The sequence below is a fragment of the Lepidochelys olivacea genome (genome assembly GCF_965140295.1).
Source record: "Lepidochelys olivacea isolate rLepOli2 genome assembly, chromosome: 13".
NCBI classification, from domain to species: Eukaryota; Metazoa; Chordata; order Testudines; family Cheloniidae; genus Lepidochelys; species Lepidochelys olivacea.
In genome coordinates, this window is record NC_140423.1 from 38478878 (window position 1) to 38500495 (window position 21618).

The following is a 21618-nucleotide window of genomic DNA, read 5'->3' on the forward strand; positions in this document are numbered from 1 at the left end:
CTTTCCTTCCTCCCTTCCTCCCCTCCTTCCTTCCTTCCTCCCTTCTTCCTTCCTTCCTTCCTTCCCTCCTTCCTTGTTTCCTTCCTCCCTTACTTCCCCGCTTCCTCCCCTCCTACCTTCCTTCCCCACTTCCTCCCTTCCCTCCTTCCCCCTTCCTTCCTCCCCTCCTTCCTTTCAGTCTCCCTTCCTTTCCCCCTTCCTCCCTCTCTTCCTTCCTTCCTCCATGTCTTTCTTTCTTTCTTTCTTTCTTTCTTTCTTTCTTTCTTTCTTTCTTTCTTTCTTTCTTTCTTTCTTTCTTTTCTCCCCAGAGCTCACACATGTCTCACCCCATTCTTTTCTCCTCAAACGCTTACCCCTCCTCCCTATCTCTGACATGCGACCCCCGCAGGTGTATTACTCTATCGGAGCCCTGGCCAAGTCTGTGTACGAGAAGATGTTCGGCTGGATGGTGACCAGGATCAACAACACCCTCGAGACGAAGCAGCCGCGTCAGTATTTCATCGGGGTGCTGGACATTGCTGGCTTTGAGATCTTCGATGTAAGTGATTCCCCCAGCAGAGGACGCTGTGGGGAGCAGGGTGGGAGCATTGGCTGTGGGGAGCTGCCAGCTACTCCAGCCCCAGCCTCTCCCAGCAGGGGGTGCTGTACGGAGAGCTGGCTGTGGTGCAGTTCCTCCCTTCCTCCATTAGGTGACTCCATGGAAAAGCACCACCTGGTAGGCGAGTCACACTCTGGTATGTCTCCCCCAGATGCCTCTGTGGCGGCGGTTTCCAAACTGCAGGCCATGACCCAGTACTGGGTTGTGGAACGGGAGGCTCTGGGTCGCAGCGGCTTTGGTCAGCACCGCCGACTGAGCCATTAAAAGTCCCATCAGCGGCACTGCCGGCGAAGACAGGCTAGCCCCTACCTGTCCTGACGCCACACTGCACCCCGGAGCGGCCAGCGGCAGGTACGGCTCCTAGGTGGGAGGGCCATGGAGCTCTGTGCATTGCCCCCACCAGGAGCACCGACTCCGCATTCCCATTGGCCAGGCGGTGCCTATGGGGGGCGGTGCCTGCTGCTGGCCGTTTCCGGGGCAGAGCGTGGTCCGCGGTGCCTTAGCCTCCGCCCCCGCACTGGGCTGCTGACCAGGAGCCATCACAGGTAAGCCCGTGCCCCACCCCCTGCACCCCAATCCCCCAGCCCTGAGCCTCCCCCAGACCCAGAACCCTTCTTGCACCCCAAAGCCCTCATCCCCAGCCCTACCCCAGAGTCTTGACCCCCTCCCACACCCCAACCCCCTGCCCCAGCCCAGAGCACCCTGTCACACCCTGAACCCCTCATTCCTGGCCCCCACCCTCTGCCCCGGCCCTGAGCCCCTCCCACACCCCAAACCCCTCATCCCCAGCTCCGTTGGGTCACGGGCATCAACACTTTTCTTCAACTGGGTCATCAGAAAAAAAGTTGGAAAACCACTGAGCTCTGGGCTCTCCATAGCAGAGAGGACTCTTTTGTTCTCACTCGTCTCTTGCTCCCCCCACCTCCTCCCCAGTTCAACAGCTTCGAGCAGCTCTGCATCAACTTCACCAACGAGAAGCTGCAGCAGTTCTTCAACCACCACATGTTCGTGCTGGAGCAGGAGGAGTACAAGAAGGAGGGGATCGAGTGGGAGTTCATCGACTTCGGCATGGACCTGCAGGCCTGCATAGACCTCATCGAGAAGGTACCTCCCCCTGAGACAGCCCCCTAGCTGGCGCCCCCTAGAGGGGAAAGGACCCATCTCCTAAAGCCCTGCAGCCCAACCCAAGCCTGATGGGACCCAGCTACAAGTGTTGGGTTCAGATCAGGTTGGCTCTCCTCCTCCTGCCCGGGGGGTTGGCATCACAGCACACCCAGGGGGCAGCGGATGGCAGGTGCGGGGCACGCAGCCACTGGTGCCATGCCGAGCCCATGGGCAGGAGGCAGGGGTGCTGACTCAGGGTCAGGGGGAAGGATCGGGGTTGGGTCAGAAAACAACTTGACCCTCCTGGGCTCAGCTTGGGTGGACCTGGGCCCAAGTTGGGTCCAGGTCAGGCATAAAGAGACCTCTACTATGTCCCATTCCTCACTTCCTTGAGGTAGCCAGTCTCTGAATCTTAAAACTGAACTCTCTCTTTTACTTTCCCATTCTGTCTTTTCTATTCTCTCTCTTTTCTTCTCATTCTATCCATCCCTTCTCTTTTCTTTTTCTTCTCTCATTATATGCTTTTCTTCTTTCCCTTCCTCACTGTATTCATCTCTTCTCCTCTTCTGCTCATCCTTTCTTATCCTTCTCTTCCTTTCTCATGCTATCCATCTCTTTTCTCCATCCCCACACCAGCCCATGGGCATCATGTCCATCTTGGAGGAGGAGTGCATGTTCCCCAAGGCGTCGGACATGACCTTTAAGGCCAAGCTCTATGACAACCATCTGGGCAAATCAGGGAACTTCGGCAAGCCACGGAACATCAAGGGCAAGCCAGAGGCGCATTTCTCCCTCATCCACTACGCCGGCACGGTGGACTACAACATCACTGGCTGGCTGCAAAAGAACAAAGACCCGCTCAATGAGACAGTGGTGGGGCTCTACCAGAAATCCGCCCTCAAACTCCTTGCCCTCCTCTTCGCCAACTATGCTGTGGCCGAGAGTGGTGAGAAAACAAGGCAGGGTGACAGAGAGAGATGGAGGAATGGGAGAGCGTGTGGAAGGAGGTAGGAAGGATAGAGCAATTGATGAAGGCGTGGAAGGAGAGAGGAATGGAGAGACAGGGAGAGGATGGATGGATGGATGGGGTATGGTTGGCTGGATGGGTGGAAAAATGGATGGATCGATGGATGGAAGGAAGGACAGAATGTGGCTGGATAGAGGGATGGGTGTAGGGTTGGCTGGAGGAATGGATAAGAGGAGGTTTGATGGATGGACGATAGAGGGGATAAATGAATGGAGGAAGGGAGGGATGGGGAGGATGGATGATTTATTGGAAGGAAATTGGCTAGATGGGGGGATGGATGAGGAGGATGTATAGATGGGAGATGGAGGGAGGGATGGGGGATAGACAGATGGATGGGAAGCGAGAGAGACTCAGCCAGGTACAGAACAGCCCCAACCCCCCAACCTACCCCCGCCCCCTCATGCCCCCTTTCCTGTGCTCTCTCCCCTGCAGGCGGTGATGGGGGGAAGGGGAAGGGAGCCAAGAAGAAAGGTTCCTCCTTCCAGACGGTCTCAGCACTGCACCGGGTATGAGGCCCTGACACCCTTGATCCTGAGGCGGCATTCTGGGGAGGGGGAACCCCAGACAGGGGAAGAATTCCCATTAGGGGAGGGAGGTGCCCATGGGGAGGGGACAAGAGAGGAAGGGAAATACCTGGAAGGGAGTTGGGGGTGTCTCACCATGAGGGCTTCCTTGGAGTGGGGGTTACCTGGGCCATTGCCCTACTCTACCAGATACTAACCTTGCCCCCGTGGGCACTGACCCACCTTCCTCTTTCCCTTCCACCCCCTCCCCCCCAGGAGAATCTGAACAAGCTAATGGCAAATCTGAAAACCACCCACCCCCACTTTGTACGCTGCATCATCCCCAATGAGCGGAAGGCACCAGGTGAGGGGTGGGGCTTTCTGGGAAAGGGGTGGTGCCAATGGCTAGGGGCAAAGAGAACGTGGGCCTTGGAGGTAGGGGAGGTGCTCAGGGACAAAAGGACAGGGCGAAGCGTGGGGCTAAGGAAAGGGGTGTGGCTAAGGAGCATGGGAGGGGCTAAGAGAATGGGGTGGAGCTACAGGGCTAGCCGGGAGTGGTTAAAAGATATTGGAGTCTGGCTAATGACTATGGGAAAAGGGGTGGGGCTAAGGGATGGGACTATGGGAGGTGAAAGACAAAGGGGGGCAGGGCTAAGAAGCAAATGGTTGGGACTCATTTCTCATGTATAGGGCTAAGAGAAAGGGGAGGGGCTAAGGGATTAAGAGGAGGGGTTAAAATGTCATGGCTGGGGTTGTGGGGAAGGGACTAGCGATGGGCCTAAGGGGCAGGACCATCACTGACCTGGGGTAACTGCCTCTCTTCCCACCGAAGGGGTGATGGACAACCCCCTGGTGATGCACCAGCTGCGCTGTAATGGGGTGCTGGAGGGCATCCGCATCTGCAGGAAGGGCTTCCCCAACCGCATCCTCTACGGGGACTTCAGACAGAGGTGGGTCTGCTCCCCCCCGGGGCACTGCTGCAGGGGAAGTTTGCAGCATCACAGTGAGGGGGCACTGCTCCAGGGGAAGCTCGCAGCGTCAGGGTGAGGGGGGCACTGCTCCAGGGGAATCTTGCAGCGTCAGGGTGAGGGGGGCACTGCTCCAGGGGAAGCTCGCAGTGTCAGGGTGAGGGTGCACTGCTCCAGAGGAAGCTCGCAGGGTCAGAGTGAGGGGGCACTGCTCCAGAGGAAGCTGGCAGCGTCAGGGTGAGGGGGGCACTGCTCCAGGGGAAGCTCGCAGTGTCAGGGTGAGGGTGCACTGCTCCAGAGGAAGCTCGCAGGGTCAGAGTGAGGGGCACAGCTGCAGGGGAAGCTGGCAGCGTCAGGGTGAGGGGGCACTGCTCCAGGGGAAGCTGGCAGTGTCAGGGTGAGGGGGCACTGCTCCAGGGGAAGCTGGCAGTGTCAGGGTGAGGGGACACTGCTCCAGGGGAAGCTGGCAGGGTCAGGGTGAGGGGGCACTGCTCCAGGGGAAGCTGGCAGTGTCAGGGTGAGGGGGCACTGCTCCAGGGGAAGCTGGCAGGGTCAGGGTGAGGGGGCACTGCTCCAGGGGAAGCTCGCAGCGTCACAGTGAGGGGGCACTGCTCCAGGGGAAGCTTGCAGCGTCAGGGTGAGGGGGGCACTGCTCCAGAGGAAGCTGGCAGCGTCAGGGTGAGGGGGCACTGCTCCAGGGGAAGCTGGCAGTGTCAGGGTGAGGGGGCACTGCTCCAGGGGAAGCTCGCAGGGTCAGGGTGAGGGGGCACTGCTCCAGGGGAAGCTGGCAGTGTCAGGATGAGGAGCACTGCTGCAGGGGAAGCTCGCAGCGTCAGGGTGAGGGGGGCACTGCTCCAGGGGAAGCTCGCAGTTTCACAGGATGGGCTCAGAGATCCAGGGTCTCTAACGATCCCCTCCCCGCAGGTACCGTATCCTGAACCCAGCAGCCATCCCTGAGGGCCAGTTCATCGACAGCCGCAAGGGTGCGGAAAAGCTGCTTGGCTCCCTTGACATTGACTCCAGCCAGTACAAATTCGGGCACACCAAGGTGAAGGGGAGGAGCCCGTGTGGGTGGGCGGAGCCTCTATCTACCTGTCTAGTCCCATCCACCCCTCTCTCTATTTATCTATCTAATCTCCCCCGCTCAGGTGTTCTTCAAGGCTGGGCTGCTGGGGCTGCTGGAGGAGATGCGGGACGAGCGGCTCGCCCGGATCATCACCCGCATCCAGGCCCAATCACGGGGGCAGCTCATGCGTATTGAGTTCAAGAAGATCTTAGAGCGCAGGTGAGAGGGGGCACAGCCCTTCCTGTGCCGGTTTGAGTGGGGCCAGGCAGGGGGCTTCCTTGGAAGACCCCATGGAGAACTCAACTGGATGGGTCTGAGCCCCACACATGCATCCATCTGGGACCCTCCAGAGCAGCAAAATCAGCACGGCCATTGGGTGAAACAAGTTGGTTGGGTCCCAGCAGGTGGCTCACCCTCTCTACCTCCCAACCGCCGAGCTGTGAGGTTTGGGGACACTCGGCAGGGCTTGGGTCACCCTCAGTGGTTCTTTCTGCCACCATGCAGGGATGCCCTGCTGGTTATTCAGTGGAACATCCGGGCCTTCATGGGGGTGAAGAACTGGCCCTGGATGAAGCTCTACTTCAAGATCAAACCACTCCTGAAAAGCGCTGAGACGGAGAAGGAGATGCAGGTAAGGTCAAAGGGTGGGAGCAGGGGCTGCAGTGGGCCTGGGGAACTGGATTATCTGGAAGAGCTTGGGAGATAGAGATCGGCGCTAGGCCCATGGCAATTGCATGGGGGTCTAGCTCAGCTGTGACTGCTCAGGGACAGAGGTAGGCTCTAGGTCAAATGCAAGTCAGTCATGTGAACCGTTTGCAGAGTTGGGTTCTAGGTTAATGCAACAAACTTGGGTTCTTGTTTTAACACAACCTCTGGTGGGTTCTAGATCCCTAGATAGGTTCTAGGTTGGTTTGAACTGATTGGGATGAGGGACTGGGTTCTAGGTCGAATTAGCCTGTAGTTGTGATCTAGGTCATCTGGAACTGTTTGGTTTGATAATCTGGGTTCTAGGTCACATGCAGCTCCAGCTGCATTCTAGTTCAATTGGGTCTATTCACTTTGAGGAGCTGGGTTCTGGATTAGCTGAAGTTGGCTTCAGGGATGTGTTCTAGATCATATACAACCAGCAGCTGGGTTCTTGGTCAACTGGAACTACTTAGGAAAAGGAGCTGGTAGCTAGGCCAAATGCAAGACACAACTTTGTTCTAAGCCACTAAACCCTCAGCTGGTTTCTAGGTTAACTGGAACCATTTGGGGAATTTACTTGGGTTCTAGGTCAAATGTAGCTGCTCAGAAGAAAGAACTGAAGGCAGCCCAATGCAGATGGCTGCTCACCTGGGATGGTGGGTTCAGTTCTGGTTTCACTCTGGCAGTGGAAATTATTTTGCTCAAGGGGAGATGGAAAAGACGGTAACTGTTTAGCATAGCTGTAGATTGGGTGGATGGATGAATCTTGCAGAGGGAGGGATGGAGGGATATATGTGTGGGTGGACTGATGGATGGATATTACAGAGGAAGGGGGGGATATATGTGTGGCCAGATGGATGGGTTCATAGATAAATACTGCTAGATGGGCTCATTGCTCTGGTCCAGGGTAGTGAGGTGGGGTGAGATGGGCCAATACTGGCCTATATGTTCCTTTTGGTCTAATCCTTCCCCTGCCCCTGTACAGACCATGAAGGAAGAGTTTGGGCGCCTGAAGGAGGCGCTAGAGAAGTCGGAGGCCCGGAGGAAGGAGCTGGAGGAGAAGATGGTCTCTCTGCTGCAGGAGAAGAACGATCTCCAGCTGCAAGTGCAGGCTGTGAGTGATAGGGTTCCCTCTCGCCCAGATCCCCCCACGACCCAGGGCCCATGTCTTTGGGTTGGGTTGATTGATCTCATGACTGGTTGGACTGTACATGATGGGGGTCCCCACCCTGAACCCCTTTTGAGCCCCACAATCCATGGGTCAGCCCTCAGTCCTTCTCTTCCCCCATCTGTGAATTACAGGGTACCCCAACCCCATCTGAGCCCCACACCTCACAATGGGAAGCCCTGAGCCATGTCCCTCCAGCTTTGCATAATGGGAACCCTCCATACCAAATCTTGTCTAGGCCCCATAGTCCAAAAGGGGGCTCTCAGCCCTGGTCTCCATGCCATGAGCAATGGGACACCCATAGACCCTATAGCTGGACCCTAGCCCTAACTCTACGATCAGGAGTAAGAGGTCCAACCCCCCACTTCCTTGTCCCTTACATTCTCTCTCTCTCTCTCTCTCTCTCCTTCCACTCACAGGAGCAGGACAACCTGAATGATGCTGAGGAGCGCTGTGACCAGCTAATCAAGAACAAGATCCAGCTGGAGGCCAAGGTGAAGGAGCTGACAGAGCGAATGGAGGATGAGGAGGAGATGAATGCTGAGCTGACAGCCAAGAAGAGGAAGCTGGAGGACGAGTGCTCGGAGCTCAAGAAGGACATTGATGACCTGGAGCTGACCCTGGCCAAGGTGGAGAAGGAGAAACACGCGACAGAGAACAAGGTGAAGACGTAGAAGGGATGAGTGGCTTCAAGGTGAAGACGTAGAGGGGATGAGTGGCTTCAAGGCTATTTGGGTTGGGTTGAGTCTCCTCAAGACTGATTGGGTGAGGCTGACTTGCATGTCCTCAAGGTTGCTTGGGTTGAGTTTAATGTCCTCAAGGCTGGTTGTGCTGGGCTGAGTATCCTCCAGACTGGCTGGGCTGAATGTTTTCAAAGCTGGTAGAGTTGAGCTGGGTTGGGTTGACTGTCCTCCAGGCTGGTTGGGTCGGTTTAGGTTGAGCCAATTCAAGGCTGGTTAAGTTGGGTTTAGTTCGCACAAGGTCAGTTGGGTTGAGAAAAAAAGTGAGGACCCCAACTGAGATATCGCATTTGGGTCCAGGCCTGTTAATCCCAGAATCTTCACATCCCAGATTCCTTCTCCACCAGGTGAAGAACCTGACAGAGGAGATGGCCGGTCTGGATGAGATAATAGCTAAACTGACCAAGGAGAAGAAGTCTCTGCAGGAAGCTCATCAGCAAGCACTGGATGACCTGCAGGTGGAGGAGGACAAGGTCAACACTCTGACCAAAGCCAAACTCAAGCTGGAGCAACAGGCAGATGATGTGAGTATATCCTGGACCCCAAGGAGGCATTTAGCCGCAGGGAGCAGGGTCAGGGGACTCAGTAGGGGTTGGTCTCCATGCACAGTCAGTGCTGACCACAGTGTCAGAGCACGGCACTAGGGGTTGGACTGAATGGTTGGGTTGGGTGTCCTCAAACTTGGTTGGATTGGGTTGAATGTCCTCCAGGCTGAGTTTGGGAATGCCTCGGAGATGCAAGTATTACCAATAACACACCTTTTTCTCTCTCAGTTGGAGGGCTCCCTGGAGCAGGAGAAGAAGATCCGGATGGACCTGGAGAGGGCCAAGAGGAAGCTGGAAGGGGACTTGAAGCTGACCCAGGAGAATATCATGGATTTGGAGAATGACAAGCAGCAGCTGGAAGAGAAGCTGAAAAAGTAAGAGGGTTGTTCTTTGCACAATCCAATGTGCTCGGAGCACAGAGGGGGATTCATCTCTCTAAATCTCTTTGCAGGAAGGAGTTTGACATCAACCAGCAGAACAGCAAGATAGAGAATGAGCAAGCCCTGGGCCTGCAGCTCCAGAAGAAGCTGAAGGAGCTGCAGGTGGGTGCCTTTCTCTTGCTCTAGAACATCCCTCACTTCCATCCCAAAACTGGAGAAGCTGCTCTGGAATGAGCTGCATCATTTTTGTTCTAGGAGACTACCTCAATACCCGGACAAGAGACTGTCCCTTTTGGTGCCGCTCTACCATAAGTGAGTGCTTGGGTTCTAGTCGGCCATCTTAGGACCAGTCCAGAGCCGAAAGGAAATATACCTTCTGGAACCTTGTGTTTGTGCATCTCTAAAATAAAAGAGTGTGTCTTGTTTCTATCATTGCCCTCTATTCCACTCTAGAACAAGAGGATCTCTGCCTGCATGGGGTACTTTTGACATCACTCTAGAACTTGGTATAGAACTGCAATTCTAGGTTCATGCTCCCTGTGCTTTGGAACCCAGATTCCCCTTTCTGGTCTAGAACACTAGGTATTCAAGATTGATCTGAGGAAACTGTTTTATTTTGCTCTCTTCAGATTGAACAGGAACCCTGTGTCCTTCTGTTTCTAGAACCCAGATTTTTAATCTGATCTAGACCACAGTGTTCTAGATGCGGATTAGGTCATTGTATTACTTTACACCCAGACCCACTTGTTCCTGCCTGCTCTAGAATGTGAGATGTTCTAGGCCTGTCTAAGCCCATGGGTCTCTCTCCGGCTGCAGGCGCGCATCGAGGAGCTGGAGGAAGAGCTGGAGGCGGAGCGCACGGCCCGGGCCAAGGTGGAGAAGCTGCGCTCGGACCTGTCGCGGGAGCTGGAGGAGATCAGCGAGCGGCTGGAGGAGGCGGGCGGCGCCACCTCGGTGCAGATCGAGCTGAACAAGAAGCGGGAGGCGGAGTTTCAGAAGATGCGGCGGGACCTGGAGGAGGCCACGCTGCAGCACGAGGCCACGGCCGCCACCCTGCGCAAGAAACACGCCGACTCGGTGGCCGAGCTGGGCGAGCAGATCGACAACCTGCAGCGCGTCAAGCAGAAGCTGGAGAAGGAGAAGAGCGAGCTCAAGCTGGAGCTGGACGACATCAGCTCCAACCTGGAGCAGCTGCTCAAAGCCAAGGTGCCCAGGGGGCAGGCCCAGGGGTGGAGAGGGAGGGGCCAGGGCTGATGGAAGAGGCCAGGCTTGGAGCACTTTTTCTTCCTTGCTTTCCTTTTTTCTTTTGTTTTCTCATTTGTTGAGTTTTTTATTTGGTTTGGTTTCATTTTTGTCTTTTGTTCATTTTCCTTTCATTCTCTTTTTTCTTTTGTTCTTTAGTTCTTTTTCTTTCATTCATTTCTCCTTTTTTCATTCTTTTGTTGTTTCATTCCTTTCTTTTTTTCTTTGTCACTCTTGTTATTTTTCATTTCAACTATTGTTTCTTCATTCTTGCATTTTCCTTTCTTCTATTCCTTTGTTCCAGTTCCCTCACTCTTTAATTCCTTTGGGTTTTTTCCTTTCACTTTTTTCTTCTTTCATTTCTTTAATTCTTTTGTTCTTTTTCTCTCTTTTTTCTTTAGTTCTTTCATGCCTTCTTTTTACTTTCACTTTTTCATTCTTTTTCCATTCATTCTTTTTCAGCCTTGCATTCTTTCAGGTTTTACAGGTTATTTTCACGCATTCCTTACTCGCTTCTTGTTTTCTTTTTTGGTTTCTCTTTGGGGGTATTTTCGGTCCATTCTTTGTTCATTCGTTCCCCCACTTCTCCCCCGTCCCTGCCCAGGTCAGCCTGGAGAAGCTGTCCCGCACACTAGAGGACCAGGCGGCTGAGCACCGGGCCAAACTGGAGGAGACACAGCGAGCACTGAATGACACCAGCACCCAGAGAGCCAAACTGCAGACGGAGAATGGTGAGGCCCCTCCCTTGACAGCACTGGGGCTCTGCCCCCTGCCCCTCCCCTTGCCCCTGAGGCTCCACCGTCTCCCCATCCTAATGTTCATCTTAACTCTAACCCTAATCTTAGCCCTACCCCAACTTTTACCTTGGTCTAGCACCGGAATTAACTACTCATCCTAAACCCCGTCACCATCCGAACCCACTAACCCTGGTTATAACCCTAACCTTAACCCTCTAAACCTGATTATACCCTGACCCTAACCCACTAACCCTGATTGTACCCCTGACACTGACCCACTAACCCTGATTATACCACTCACCCACTAACCCTGATTGTACCCCTGTCCCACTAACCCCGATTATCTCTGTAATCTTGACCCAACCTTTGCCCTACCCTATTCTCTGCCCCCCGCAGGTGAACTGTCCCGCCAGCTAGAGGAGAAGGAGGCCCTGATCTCCCAGCTGACCCGGGGCAAACAGTCCTACACCCAACAGATGGAGGACTTAAAGAGACAGCTGGAGGAGGAAACCAAGGTGATATGATAGCAGGGGGCTGTGGGTCGGGAGTGAGGGGCACCAGCAGATCTGAGGAGCCCAGGGCTGGGCTAGCAGGGGGCTGCGGGTTCGGAGTGAGGGGCACCGGCAGAGCTCTTCGTCCCCCGCCCCAGGCGAAGAACGCCCTGGCCCATGCGCTGCAGTCGGCCCGGCATGACTGCGACCTGCTGCGGGAGCAGTACGAGGAGGAGATGGAGGCGAAGGCCGAGCTGCAGCGCTCACTCTCCAAGGCCAACTCCGAGGTGGCGCAGTGGAGAACCAAGTACGAGACGGACGCCATCCAGCGGACAGAGGAGCTGGAGGAGGCCAAGTGAGTGCCAGGCAGAGCCGTGGTGGGTGCGGGTGGCCTTTTCCTTCTCCTGCTCTCCTCTTCTTTTCCCAGCCTCTCGGCTTTTTTTGCCATTTTCTTACCTTCTTTTCTCCTTTTGTTCTTCCTTCTTTTCATTCTTTGGGTTTTTTCATTCCTTCTTTTTTAATCTTTCTCTCTCCTTCCCCCGTCATTCTTACATCTTTTCTTCCCCATCTCCCTTATTTCTTTCCTCATCTCTCGCTCTCCATCCCTCCCACCCCTTTTTCCTGCTGAGTGCCCCCTGCTCAGCCCTGGACAATGGGGTTCTCAGCTGCTTCGTCTAACAGGGAAGCTTTTGGCTCGGGTTATATTTTCACTCTCAGCATATAAGACGAGCAAAAAGCTTGTTGGTTGGAAGAGAGACCCCCCACACCACATGTCCTCCACCCACAGTACCAGCACTAAGGTAGGTGGGAGCCCCTCTCGAAAAATTAGCCAGACTACCCTATGGAACTTAGAGTTCATTCTAGATCAGTATAGACCAATCCTCTGCAATGTCAGAGACTATCAGAGAAACCTCACCCCTTCTTTCACCTGTGCTCAGGAAGTTTTAATCTGGGAGATTTGTTCTAGAAGAACAGGTTGAATCTGTGTGGCTCTTCTGGAAAGCAGTCCTAGAACAGTCTAGAACATCAGGTACAAGGTCCAGGCCCAACCCTTGTAGGCTCCATGATCTCCACGTAACGATGGGCCCTTGGAGCTTTGTTCCACAAGCACTGTCCAGATATGGAGCTATGGTCTAGAGCATTCTACATGGCCATCTAGAGAACCAGTGCTGGGATCCAGGCCAAACCTCTTGGACTCTTTCATCTGTGCCCGGCAGGCTCTCATTTGCCCTAAAATCTTAAAGAGGGGGCTCGGCAGATCCACCCTGGGGAAGGTCTAGAATGGTCTAGATCTTCCTTTAGAACCTCAGGGAGGGAGGTACAGACCAAGCCTGCAGCCCTACCTCTGCACACTCAATTGGGGCCTATATGGGGTGGCTTGGCCTCTGATCTTGAACCTCAGAGCAAATTCTAGCTGCCCTGCTCCAAATTGGGTCTAGAAAGGTGTGAACAGATGAGAGATGGGGGCCAACACCACAACAGTGGGGTGCTCCGTGCTGGGATGGTCGAGAGCCTTACACAGGCAACCAGAGTTGCTTTTTGTCTAGAATGGTCTCAAGCATAAGGATCCAATGCACCACACCCGCCCAGTGTCTCAGGGATTTTCTGCTGGGAACCCCCTGTAACTCCAAGCCCGGAGGGCAGGGAAAGGGGCTAGGCCCCTCCCCAGTGGCTGATGGTGTCTGTCACCCCCCGGTGGCAGGAAGAAGCTGGCGCAGCGGCTGCAGGAGGCGGAGGAGGCCGTGGAGGCCGTGAATGCCAAGTGCTCATCGCTGGAGAAGACCAAGCACCGGCTGCAGAACGAGATCGAGGACCTGATGGTGGATGTGGAGCGGTCGAATGCCGCCGCCGCCGCCCTGGACAAGAAGCAGAGAAACTTCGACAAGGTGGGGCTGGGGAAGTGGGGAGAGAGGAAGGAAGGAATAATTGAAATAGAAACAAGAAAAAAGGAAAGAAGGGAATGCCATAGAGCAAAGAAAGAATGAATCCAATGAGTCAAGGAACAAAGGAGGAAAATAATAAAATTGAGCCAAAGAAAAAAAGCAAGCCGTGGGTACAATGAAAGAAAGAAATAGGGCAAAGAAACAACAAAGGAATGAAGGAAGGAAAGAATAAAATAAAGCAAAGAAAGAGAATAAAACTGAACCAATAAATGAATGAAATGAATAGAATCAAGGAAGAAATAAATACAGCAATGACAGAAAGGGAAAAAAGCTTATGAAAGAATGAATGAAATAGCACAAATAGGAATTAAGGTTAAAGCGAGAGAAAGAAAAAGAAAGAAAGAAAACTAGATTTGGCAGTTTTCTATTTTTATTTTCGTATAATTTCAACAGATAATGTTGATGTTTATTGTTAAGCTTTTTTTAATCAATTTAAATTTTTGCAGTGGCCACAAAATGATGGAGTTTTAATGTTTCTTTATTTTTAATTGATTTAAATGTTGCTGGAAATTCTGGCGAGGTCAGACAATTGGGGCTGGGGGGGGAAAGGCAGGTGACTGTCATTTTCTAACGGCAACAAACATCTTGTGATACCAAAATTTAGAGCTTTCTGACTGTTAAAACACACACTGGCAACGTCATGTGGCAAATCAGACAAAGTCCATAGCCTGAAATAATTTCCCAAGTTGGGTTTTTCTTACTTTGCCTGTCTGCAAATTTCAGTTATCATTGATAGAAATATTTTTTCATGAGTGGGTGTGTCTGCGGCAAAATCAAAGTTCCTGATGTTGACTGATAAAAAGCCAATCCTTCCAAGCCTAAATACAGCCACAGAGAGAGAGAAAGGAGCAGTGAACAAAGACAGGGAGGAGGAGAGAGAGAAGGGGAGAGAGATCTTGGGGGGGCAGAGGGCTCCTCTTTTGGGTTGACCCTCTCACAATGCCCCACATCTCCCCAGATCCTGTCCGAGTGGAAGCAGAAGTTCGAGGAGTCGCAGACGGAGCTGGAGTCCTCGCAGAAGGAGGCGCGGTCGCTCAGCACCGAGCTCTTCAAGCTGAAGAACGCCTACGAGGAGTCGCTGGAGCATCTGGAGACCTTCAAGAGGGAGAACAAGAACCTACAGGGTGAGACTCCCCGCCCCCTTCCCCGGCACCCCCTGCCCCCAGTCCCTGCAGCACAGCAGCCACTGGCCCCAGGCTGGGGTAGGACAATCTCCCACCCTAGCCATGACCCGCCTCCTGCTTAGCCCGGTCTCTCTCCCCCCGCAGAGGAGCTCTCGGACCTGACGGAGCAGCTGGGTGAGGGAGGCAAGAACCTGCATGAGCTGGAGAAGGTGCGGAAGCAGCTGGAGGCCGAGAAGACGGAGCTGCAGGCAGCGCTGGAGGAGGCTGAGGTGAGGGGCGCGGCCGACCCTTTCCCAGAGCCGCATGGGGGTCAGCCGGGAACCCCCCAGTGCCGGCTTGGTTGGTCGGTCTGTCTGCTCTTCCAGTTCTTCATTCTCCATTGGCTCATTCTTTCTCTCTCTGTTCCCTTTTTTCTTTTATTCCTTCTGCCGTGGGACAAGCGCACCCCGTCCCCTCCTGGGGTGGGGTGAGGGTCATTATCTCCTCGCGGCTGAGTCCATACGCTCACCCCTTTGTCACAGACTCACAGGACTCGTGCTCTCTCCCAGCTCCATACACTCCCTGGGAGGAACCTCCTTCAGCGGTACAGCCCTTCTCGGGGGCCCACTCTCTCCCGGGGGTCAAGCCCCTCTGCCTCCTGGAACCGCACCTCTGAGCCCTCAGCACGCCTGTCGCTCACCTGGGCCCCCTCAGGGAGTCCCCTTGCTCTGGCTCCCCGGGGACTCCGTGCCCAGAGGAAACAATGCCCCCCTGATCTCTAGACCTGAGCGACTCTCAGCCGGCATAAAACAGGAGGGTTTATTGAGCGTCTGAACCCAGCATAGGAAGCTCTCTGGGCCCTCGGGCCTAGCAACCCTCAGTACAGCACATCTAGGTCCCTCCTGCATCCAGGGGGGCTCTGGCTTCTCTCTCTCCCCAGCCCAGAGACCCTGATATCACTGGACCCAACAGCTCCTCCCCTGTCCTTTGTCCTCCGTCCCAGGTAAACAGGTCGTCCTTTGTTCCCCTCTGGCTGGAACTGGCTGGTTGGGTCACCGGGGTCCTCCATCCTCAGCCCTTTGTCCTCCCACTGAACCAGCTGTGACGTCTGAGCTGAGCCTCCCAGTCTCCAGGTCATCGGTTGTTAGGGATCCCCATCTCCAGGCCGTTGTCTGGGGGCCCCAGCTGCCAGGCAAGGTCACACCTGGCCCTCTGCAACAACAAAGCCTCTCCCACCACCTTGTTAAACATGCGGCAAGCAGGGAAACGGAGGCGTGCACGTGGTATTCGTGTAAAACACGACAGAAATCCTCAGCTTCGTCGCACCCTTGTTTGGGATAGTGGGACTCGGGGTAAAAGTCACTGTGACTGTTCTCTCTCAGCGCCGCATGGCCTTGCAGCAGAGTCAGGAGGGCTGCCCTGTTCAGCAGGGCTGTGTGGCCTAGCGGCCAGTCAGGGAAGTAGGTTGCCACCTAGAGGCGGGTGGTGGCCAGGTAGGGGGACCCAGGCCCTCCCTGCTCCACCGGCTCCTAGCTCAGGGCCCTGGCAGTGGAAGTCCGCCCACAACACGCTCGCACCACTCGGCACAACGTCTTGTCCCCCTGAGCTGCCTGTCCCCGGGGCCGTGGTCCTGGCATCTCCGGGCTCCTTGGTCTGTGCGGCTCTCAGCCGCTCCATCACTTCTTGGGCTTCCTCCTGGGTCTCTGCGGCTCTGGCTGGAGCCTGCAGCGTGTGACCTCCCTCTTGCACAGTCAGCCCCCAATGAGCCGAGCTGCTCCCTTTTATACCTAGTCTCCAGCTGGAGCATGCCCAGCAGGGCCGAGGGGGCGTGGCCTCCTGGGCCCAGAGAGTAGAGTTAACCCTTGCAGTACCCGTGCGGGGCAAGCGCACCCCATCACACCTTCATTTATTCCTCTTTTCATTCGCTGGTTCATTATTTCTTTCCCTACCTCATTTTTCACTCATTCTTTCCCCCGTTGTTTCATTCCTGCTTTCATTCACTGATTCTTTCTTCCTTTCATGTATTCATTCCTTTCCATGTCTCATTTCATGCTATTTCCTTCTTATGTCTTTGTCTCTATTTTGTCCTTTCTTTCCCTCTTCTGCATTCTTCCTTTTTTCACTTCTACATCTCTTTCTTTCTTTCATTTCTACATTTTCTTTCATCTCCATTTAATTCTCTTCGTTCCTTCCCTTATGTATTAATTTCTCTCTCTCTTTTCTCTCACTCATTCATCCTTCCCCCCTTCCACTCCTCAGGCCTCTCTGGAGCACGAGGAGGGGAAGATCCTGCGGGCCCAGCTGGAGTTTAGCCAGTTCAAGGCAGATTTTGAGCGGAAGCTGGCGGAGAAGGATGAGGAGATGGAGCAGGCCAAGCGCAACCACCTGCGGGTGGTGGATTCGCTGCAGACCTCGCTGGACGCCGAGACCCGCAGCCGCAACGAGGTGCTGAGGGTCAAGAAGAAGATGGAGGGCGACCTCAACGAGATGGAGATCCAGCTGAGCCATGCCAACCGCATGGCAGCTGAGGCCCAGAGCCACCTCAAGGCTGCTCAGACCCAGCTCAAGGTAACAGGGCCTCCAGGGGGCAGGGAATGGGGCCTTTCCCCTCTGCGGGGGAGGGGGGGCAGCTCCCACCTGGCCCCAGGACAGCGGATATGCTGGCTGGTGTGGGGGGGTCTCCTGTAGCCCTACATGTTTGTGCCCACAGGACTCCCAGCTGCAGCTGGATGACTTTATCCGGGCCAATGAGGACCTAAAGGAGAACATTGCCATTGTGGAGCGGCGGAACTCCCTGCTGACGGCCGAGCTGGAGGAGCTGCGGGCAGTGGTGGAGCAGACAGAGCGTGCCCGGAAACTGGCCGAGCAGGAGCTGATAGAAGCCAGCGAGAGAGTCCAGCTGCTCCACACCCAGGTGAGAGAGATGGGGACCCTCTGACTCCTAACTCCTCCATCTTGGAGCTCCCTTTGCACCCAATCTCCTGTCCTTGGGCTGATCTGCAGAGATCTGTCATCTAGAGGGCTCGTTCACTGTAGCAGGAGTGACCTAGAATGTCATGCTCCAGAGCAGCCACATCTAGAATTCTGTCTGCCCGGGAGCATGGATGGTGGGTCTGTGGTTCTCCAGGGTTGATGATCTATACCGCAGGCAACCAGCTCATTTCTCCAGCACAGAAATCCACTCACTCTAGAATAGCTGCAAGAGCTAGAACATTGGTGTGGATTTGTTGAACCCCAGTTGAGATGGTCTGAGAACCTTGGCTTTCCTCTCTAGAATGATGATCTAGACTATTGAGGCCACTGCTGCTGAGTGGCTCGCACATTTGTGACAGTCGAGAACAAGGCATTAATCTTATTCCATGATGGTGTAGCATATCAATCCTCCTCTGTTAATTCCAGTCTAGAACATCTTCTCACTGCTGTCAATAGTTCCTCCAGTGTTCTAGAGTATTATTGGTCAGGTAAAAAGAAAAGGAGTACTTGTGGCACCTTAGAGACTAACCAATTTATTAGAGCATAAGCTTTCGTGAGCTACAGCTCACTTCATCAGATGTGTTACTCTGTTACTCTGAAATTGGTCAGGTAGTCACCCAAGCATAACTATCAGAAGTGTCACGCTCAGTCTAGAAACCACCTTGTGTTCATGTGTGGAGCTCTCTTGATGTCTAGAACCTGGCTTATGGTTGTGCATGAAGTGATCTAGAGCCCAGCTAATGGCCATGTATGAGTCATGGTGAAGTCTAGGTGAACCTGGGGCATTGATCTGCATTAAGCACACTGTTATCTAGAACCCAATGCAATGAGTATATTTTAGGCCTATTGTTATTTAGAACCAACTGGGGGCAGAGCATGGAGCCCTGCGTGGGTCTAGAACCCAGTGTGTGTCTGTGCTTGGCGCTCCATCATGATCTAGAACACAGCTCGCTGTCCCTGTAAGACTCCCCCACCAGTTCCCATGCAGCTATGGATCCTGGTTCCAGGTGGATTCCAGGTGCTCTTCCAGAAAGAACAGGGAACAGAGATCTTGATAACTGGATGACACCTTGTTTCTTGGTCATCCTGACCACCCCCCACCCCTTGTGTTCCTCTAGAACACCAGCCTGATCAACCAGAAGAAGAAGATGGAGGTGGATCTGTCCCACCTGCAGACAGAGGTGGAGGAGGCCGTGCAGGAGTGCAGGAATGCCGAGGAGAAGGCCAAGAAAGCCATCACCGATGTGAGTGTGAGGGAATGGGACACGGGGCCTGTGCCCTGTAGGGGGCGCCAGCTCCAATCTGGTCCCAAGGCAGGGACAGGCTGGCTCGGGGGGGGGGGGCGGGAATTGGGGCATGGGCCATCCCCTGCAGGGGGCACCAGCTCTGATCTGGCCCGAGGGTGGGGGGACTGGCTGGCTCAGGGGGCAGGGAATGACTCTTCTTTCTGGCCGGCAGGCAGCGATGATGGCGGAGGAGCTGAAGAAGGAGCAAGACACCAGCGCCCATCTGGAGCGGATGAAGAAGAACATGGAGCAGACCATCAAGGACCTGCAGCTGCGGCTGGATGAGGCCGAGCAGCTGGCTCTCAAGGGCGGCAAGAAGCAGCTGCAGAAGCTGGAGGCGCGAGTCCGGGAGCTCGAGAACGAGCTGGAGTCGGAGCAGAAGCGCAACGTGGAGAGCATCAAGTGCATGAGGAAGTGTGAGCGTCGCATCAAGGAGCTCACCTACCAGGTACCTGGGGGTTGGGGGGGGTATGTTAATCTAGAAAAAAAACCTTCTCCAGAAGCCCTACTCCAGACGGTTTTCTCCTGATGTAGAACATATTCTCCAGGTGATATTCTCCTGCTTCTAGATCATTGCTCCTAGTTCCAGCATTGAGGGGCAGGACCCCTGCAGTGCTTTTCCATCTTCCTGGGGGAAGGGAGGACAGCAGCACAGAGCATTCCTTTGCTCCTCTTCTGGAGCGGGTACTCTTCAACGCTGTCTCAGTTCCAGAGCCAAAGACACTGTACTCGGAGTGGGTCCTTCCATTCTGAAAGAGGCTTTTCCATGGAGATGGCTGACGCTGCCTAGCACGAGCCAAGCACCCTGTTCTAGAATGAAATTCTAGAATGCTGTGGTGGTTCTAGAACCAAATATCAGACCCCACCTGCTGCCATGTTCCCAATGGGGTCGCTTTCATTCTGAAGGAACTTGCCCATGGGGCAGTGGGGAAAGGTCTCTGTGTGAAGAACAGCCCAAGTCTGGGCCTTCTGGGTCTAGAACAGAGCTTTAAAATCCATCTTGTTTCTAGAATCAAGCCATAAGCTCCCCAATGCATCTTTTGTTCTCAGGCGCTTTCCCCCTGGGAAGACAAATATGAGTCTGGAGTCATTCTCTAGGCCTTCTTGCTCTTAAACTTGAACTAAAAGGCCTGATTTGCTGGCCCCCCCTTTGATCTAGAGCCAGGCCCTACCACCCGACCACCCACCCATCCCTTCTAGAATCAGACTCTAGACCCTCCCCACATTACCCCTTCCCCTCTGACGTCCGGCTCTTCATAAGTCCCCCATCTGATCTAGAGTCCATTCTAGAACCAGAGAAAAGGACCATTTTCTAGCTGTCCTTTCCATTCTAGATGGGGTCTGGAGCCTGGAGTTTAGATGGTTTCCAGATGGCATTGGATACCCCACAGCCAGAGAGGTCAGGGGTGACAGGGATGCTGTTATACTAATGCTTCCTCCACCATCCCCATCTCTCTCTCTCCCCTCTGTCCTCAGACCGAGGAGGATAAGAAAAACCTGATGAGACTCCAGGACCTGGTGGACAAACTCCAGATGAAGGTCAAAGCCTACAAGAGGCAGGCGGAAGAGGCGGTGAGTATCCGACCCTCTGGATCAGTCCCTTGGCCCAGTCAGCCCAGGCTCCCCCTTCCCTCATTGGCCATTCATCCCAGCCAGTCCTGCCTTCCCCCTCCAAACCATGGCCTGCTTGTGTTCACTGAGTATCCAGTGGTTGGTAGTTCCACAGGCAAACATATTAATTTTGTTGTTGTTGTTCTCTGTGTTAACTCCCACTGGGGCAGAGGCCAGGCAGATGCATGGGAGGGAGGGATAAATGGGTGGATAGTTGAGTGGGGAGGGGGATGGATGGACAGGTTGACAGCTGAGAGGATGGATAGGTCTAACCTGTTAGTACCTGGGTCTAACCTGTTAGTACCCATTCCTGCTCTTATCTGTTGCAAATCCAGTAGCAGGAAGCTCCTCACGTTAACACAGTCCATTTGTTTTCTCTGCCCCCAATGAGGCAGGGACATTCCCCTCCTCCCCAGGGCAGTACCCAGGCAGGTGCAGGGTCCTGCCTGTGCTGAGTCCAGGGCCCACTGCACATCCAGTGGAGGGCAGTTCCACAGGGTAACACCCCGGTTTCTCTCCCCTGGCAGGAGGAACAAGCCAACACCAACCTGGCCAAGTTCCGGAAGGTGCAGCACGAGCTGGACGAGGCAGAGGAGCGGGCTGACATCGCCGAGTCTCAAGTCAACAAGCTGCGGGCCAAGAGCCGGGACACCGGGGGGAAGGTGAGCGACAGGGGCCGGCGGGGGGAAGAACCGGGGGGACAGCACTCGGTCCATCTGGCCTAACCCAGAGACCCCAGCCCTGACCCCCACCCTGTCACACCAAGGGCATCACTCAGCCTTTCTCTTTGTATCACTCGGTGTTTTTCATTCCTTTTCTTTCTTATTCTATCATTCCATCTTTCTTTTTTTCCTTTCTTTCCCTATCACTTCATATTTCTTTCTTTCTCTCCGTATCACTCCTTCTTATCACTCCATCTTTCTTTCTTTCAACTCCATCTTCTTTCTCACTGTCTTTCTCTGTCCCTCCATCTGTCTTTATCACTCCATTTTTCTCTGTTATTCCATCTTTTTTCTCTCACACTCTCTTTTTCTTTCTTTCTTTCCTTCTCTCTCACTTTTCCCTCTCTGCTTTTTCTTCCAGAAGCTCCACGATGAGGAATGAAGGGACCCAATTTTCCAGATCGTGGCTGGGAACCTCCCCCCGACACACACACACACACATCTCAAGACTGGGCTTAATAATGTAACATTAATATAGAGTCATTAATAAAATGGAACAGCAAAAACTTCTGATCCTGGTGTCACAGCGCCCCATTCCTGCCACCCAAGGACCCCTCCCGCATCCAGTACCAGGCCCTCCCCCCCCCCGGAGAACACAGGTGTCCAGGCCTCTGCAGACCCCCTTCCCTAACCAATGTCAGGGCGCCCCCTGCTGGAGAACCCAGGCATCTGGGCCACTCCCAGCTATTCAGATGCCCCCTGGTGGCCAGCGGGGGTGTTGCAC

The 21618-nt window shown here is 54.3% G+C and overlaps 1 protein-coding gene across 1 annotated transcript in view; it reads left to right on the forward strand.

Annotated features, from left to right (window-relative positions):
- Nucleotides 1-21396, forward strand: part of LOC311529926 (myosin-6) — a 46040-nt gene extending 24644 nt beyond the window's left edge. Inside the window, exons 13-40 of the mRNA XM_084646229.1 lie at nucleotides 389-538; nucleotides 1532-1702; nucleotides 2339-2648; nucleotides 3162-3235; nucleotides 3509-3596; nucleotides 4065-4182; nucleotides 5125-5248; nucleotides 5349-5485; nucleotides 5771-5897; nucleotides 6939-7067; nucleotides 7541-7783; nucleotides 8209-8385; nucleotides 8635-8780; nucleotides 8858-8948; nucleotides 9603-9992; nucleotides 10633-10759; nucleotides 11162-11280; nucleotides 11415-11611; nucleotides 12959-13142; nucleotides 14158-14323; nucleotides 14468-14592; nucleotides 16562-16870; nucleotides 17013-17216; nucleotides 18394-18519; nucleotides 18734-19009; nucleotides 20038-20133; nucleotides 20700-20834; nucleotides 21256-21396. Coding sequence (XP_084502355.1) covers nucleotides 389-538; nucleotides 1532-1702; nucleotides 2339-2648; nucleotides 3162-3235; nucleotides 3509-3596; nucleotides 4065-4182; nucleotides 5125-5248; nucleotides 5349-5485; nucleotides 5771-5897; nucleotides 6939-7067; nucleotides 7541-7783; nucleotides 8209-8385; nucleotides 8635-8780; nucleotides 8858-8948; nucleotides 9603-9992; nucleotides 10633-10759; nucleotides 11162-11280; nucleotides 11415-11611; nucleotides 12959-13142; nucleotides 14158-14323; nucleotides 14468-14592; nucleotides 16562-16870; nucleotides 17013-17216; nucleotides 18394-18519; nucleotides 18734-19009; nucleotides 20038-20133; nucleotides 20700-20834; nucleotides 21256-21276 — 4560 coding nt within the window. The 3' untranslated portion in view covers nucleotides 21277-21396. The remainder of the gene's footprint in view (nucleotides 1-388; nucleotides 539-1531; nucleotides 1703-2338; nucleotides 2649-3161; nucleotides 3236-3508; nucleotides 3597-4064; nucleotides 4183-5124; nucleotides 5249-5348; nucleotides 5486-5770; nucleotides 5898-6938; nucleotides 7068-7540; nucleotides 7784-8208; nucleotides 8386-8634; nucleotides 8781-8857; nucleotides 8949-9602; nucleotides 9993-10632; nucleotides 10760-11161; nucleotides 11281-11414; nucleotides 11612-12958; nucleotides 13143-14157; nucleotides 14324-14467; nucleotides 14593-16561; nucleotides 16871-17012; nucleotides 17217-18393; nucleotides 18520-18733; nucleotides 19010-20037; nucleotides 20134-20699; nucleotides 20835-21255) is intronic.
- The last annotated feature ends 222 nt before the right edge of the window (nucleotides 21397-21618 follow it).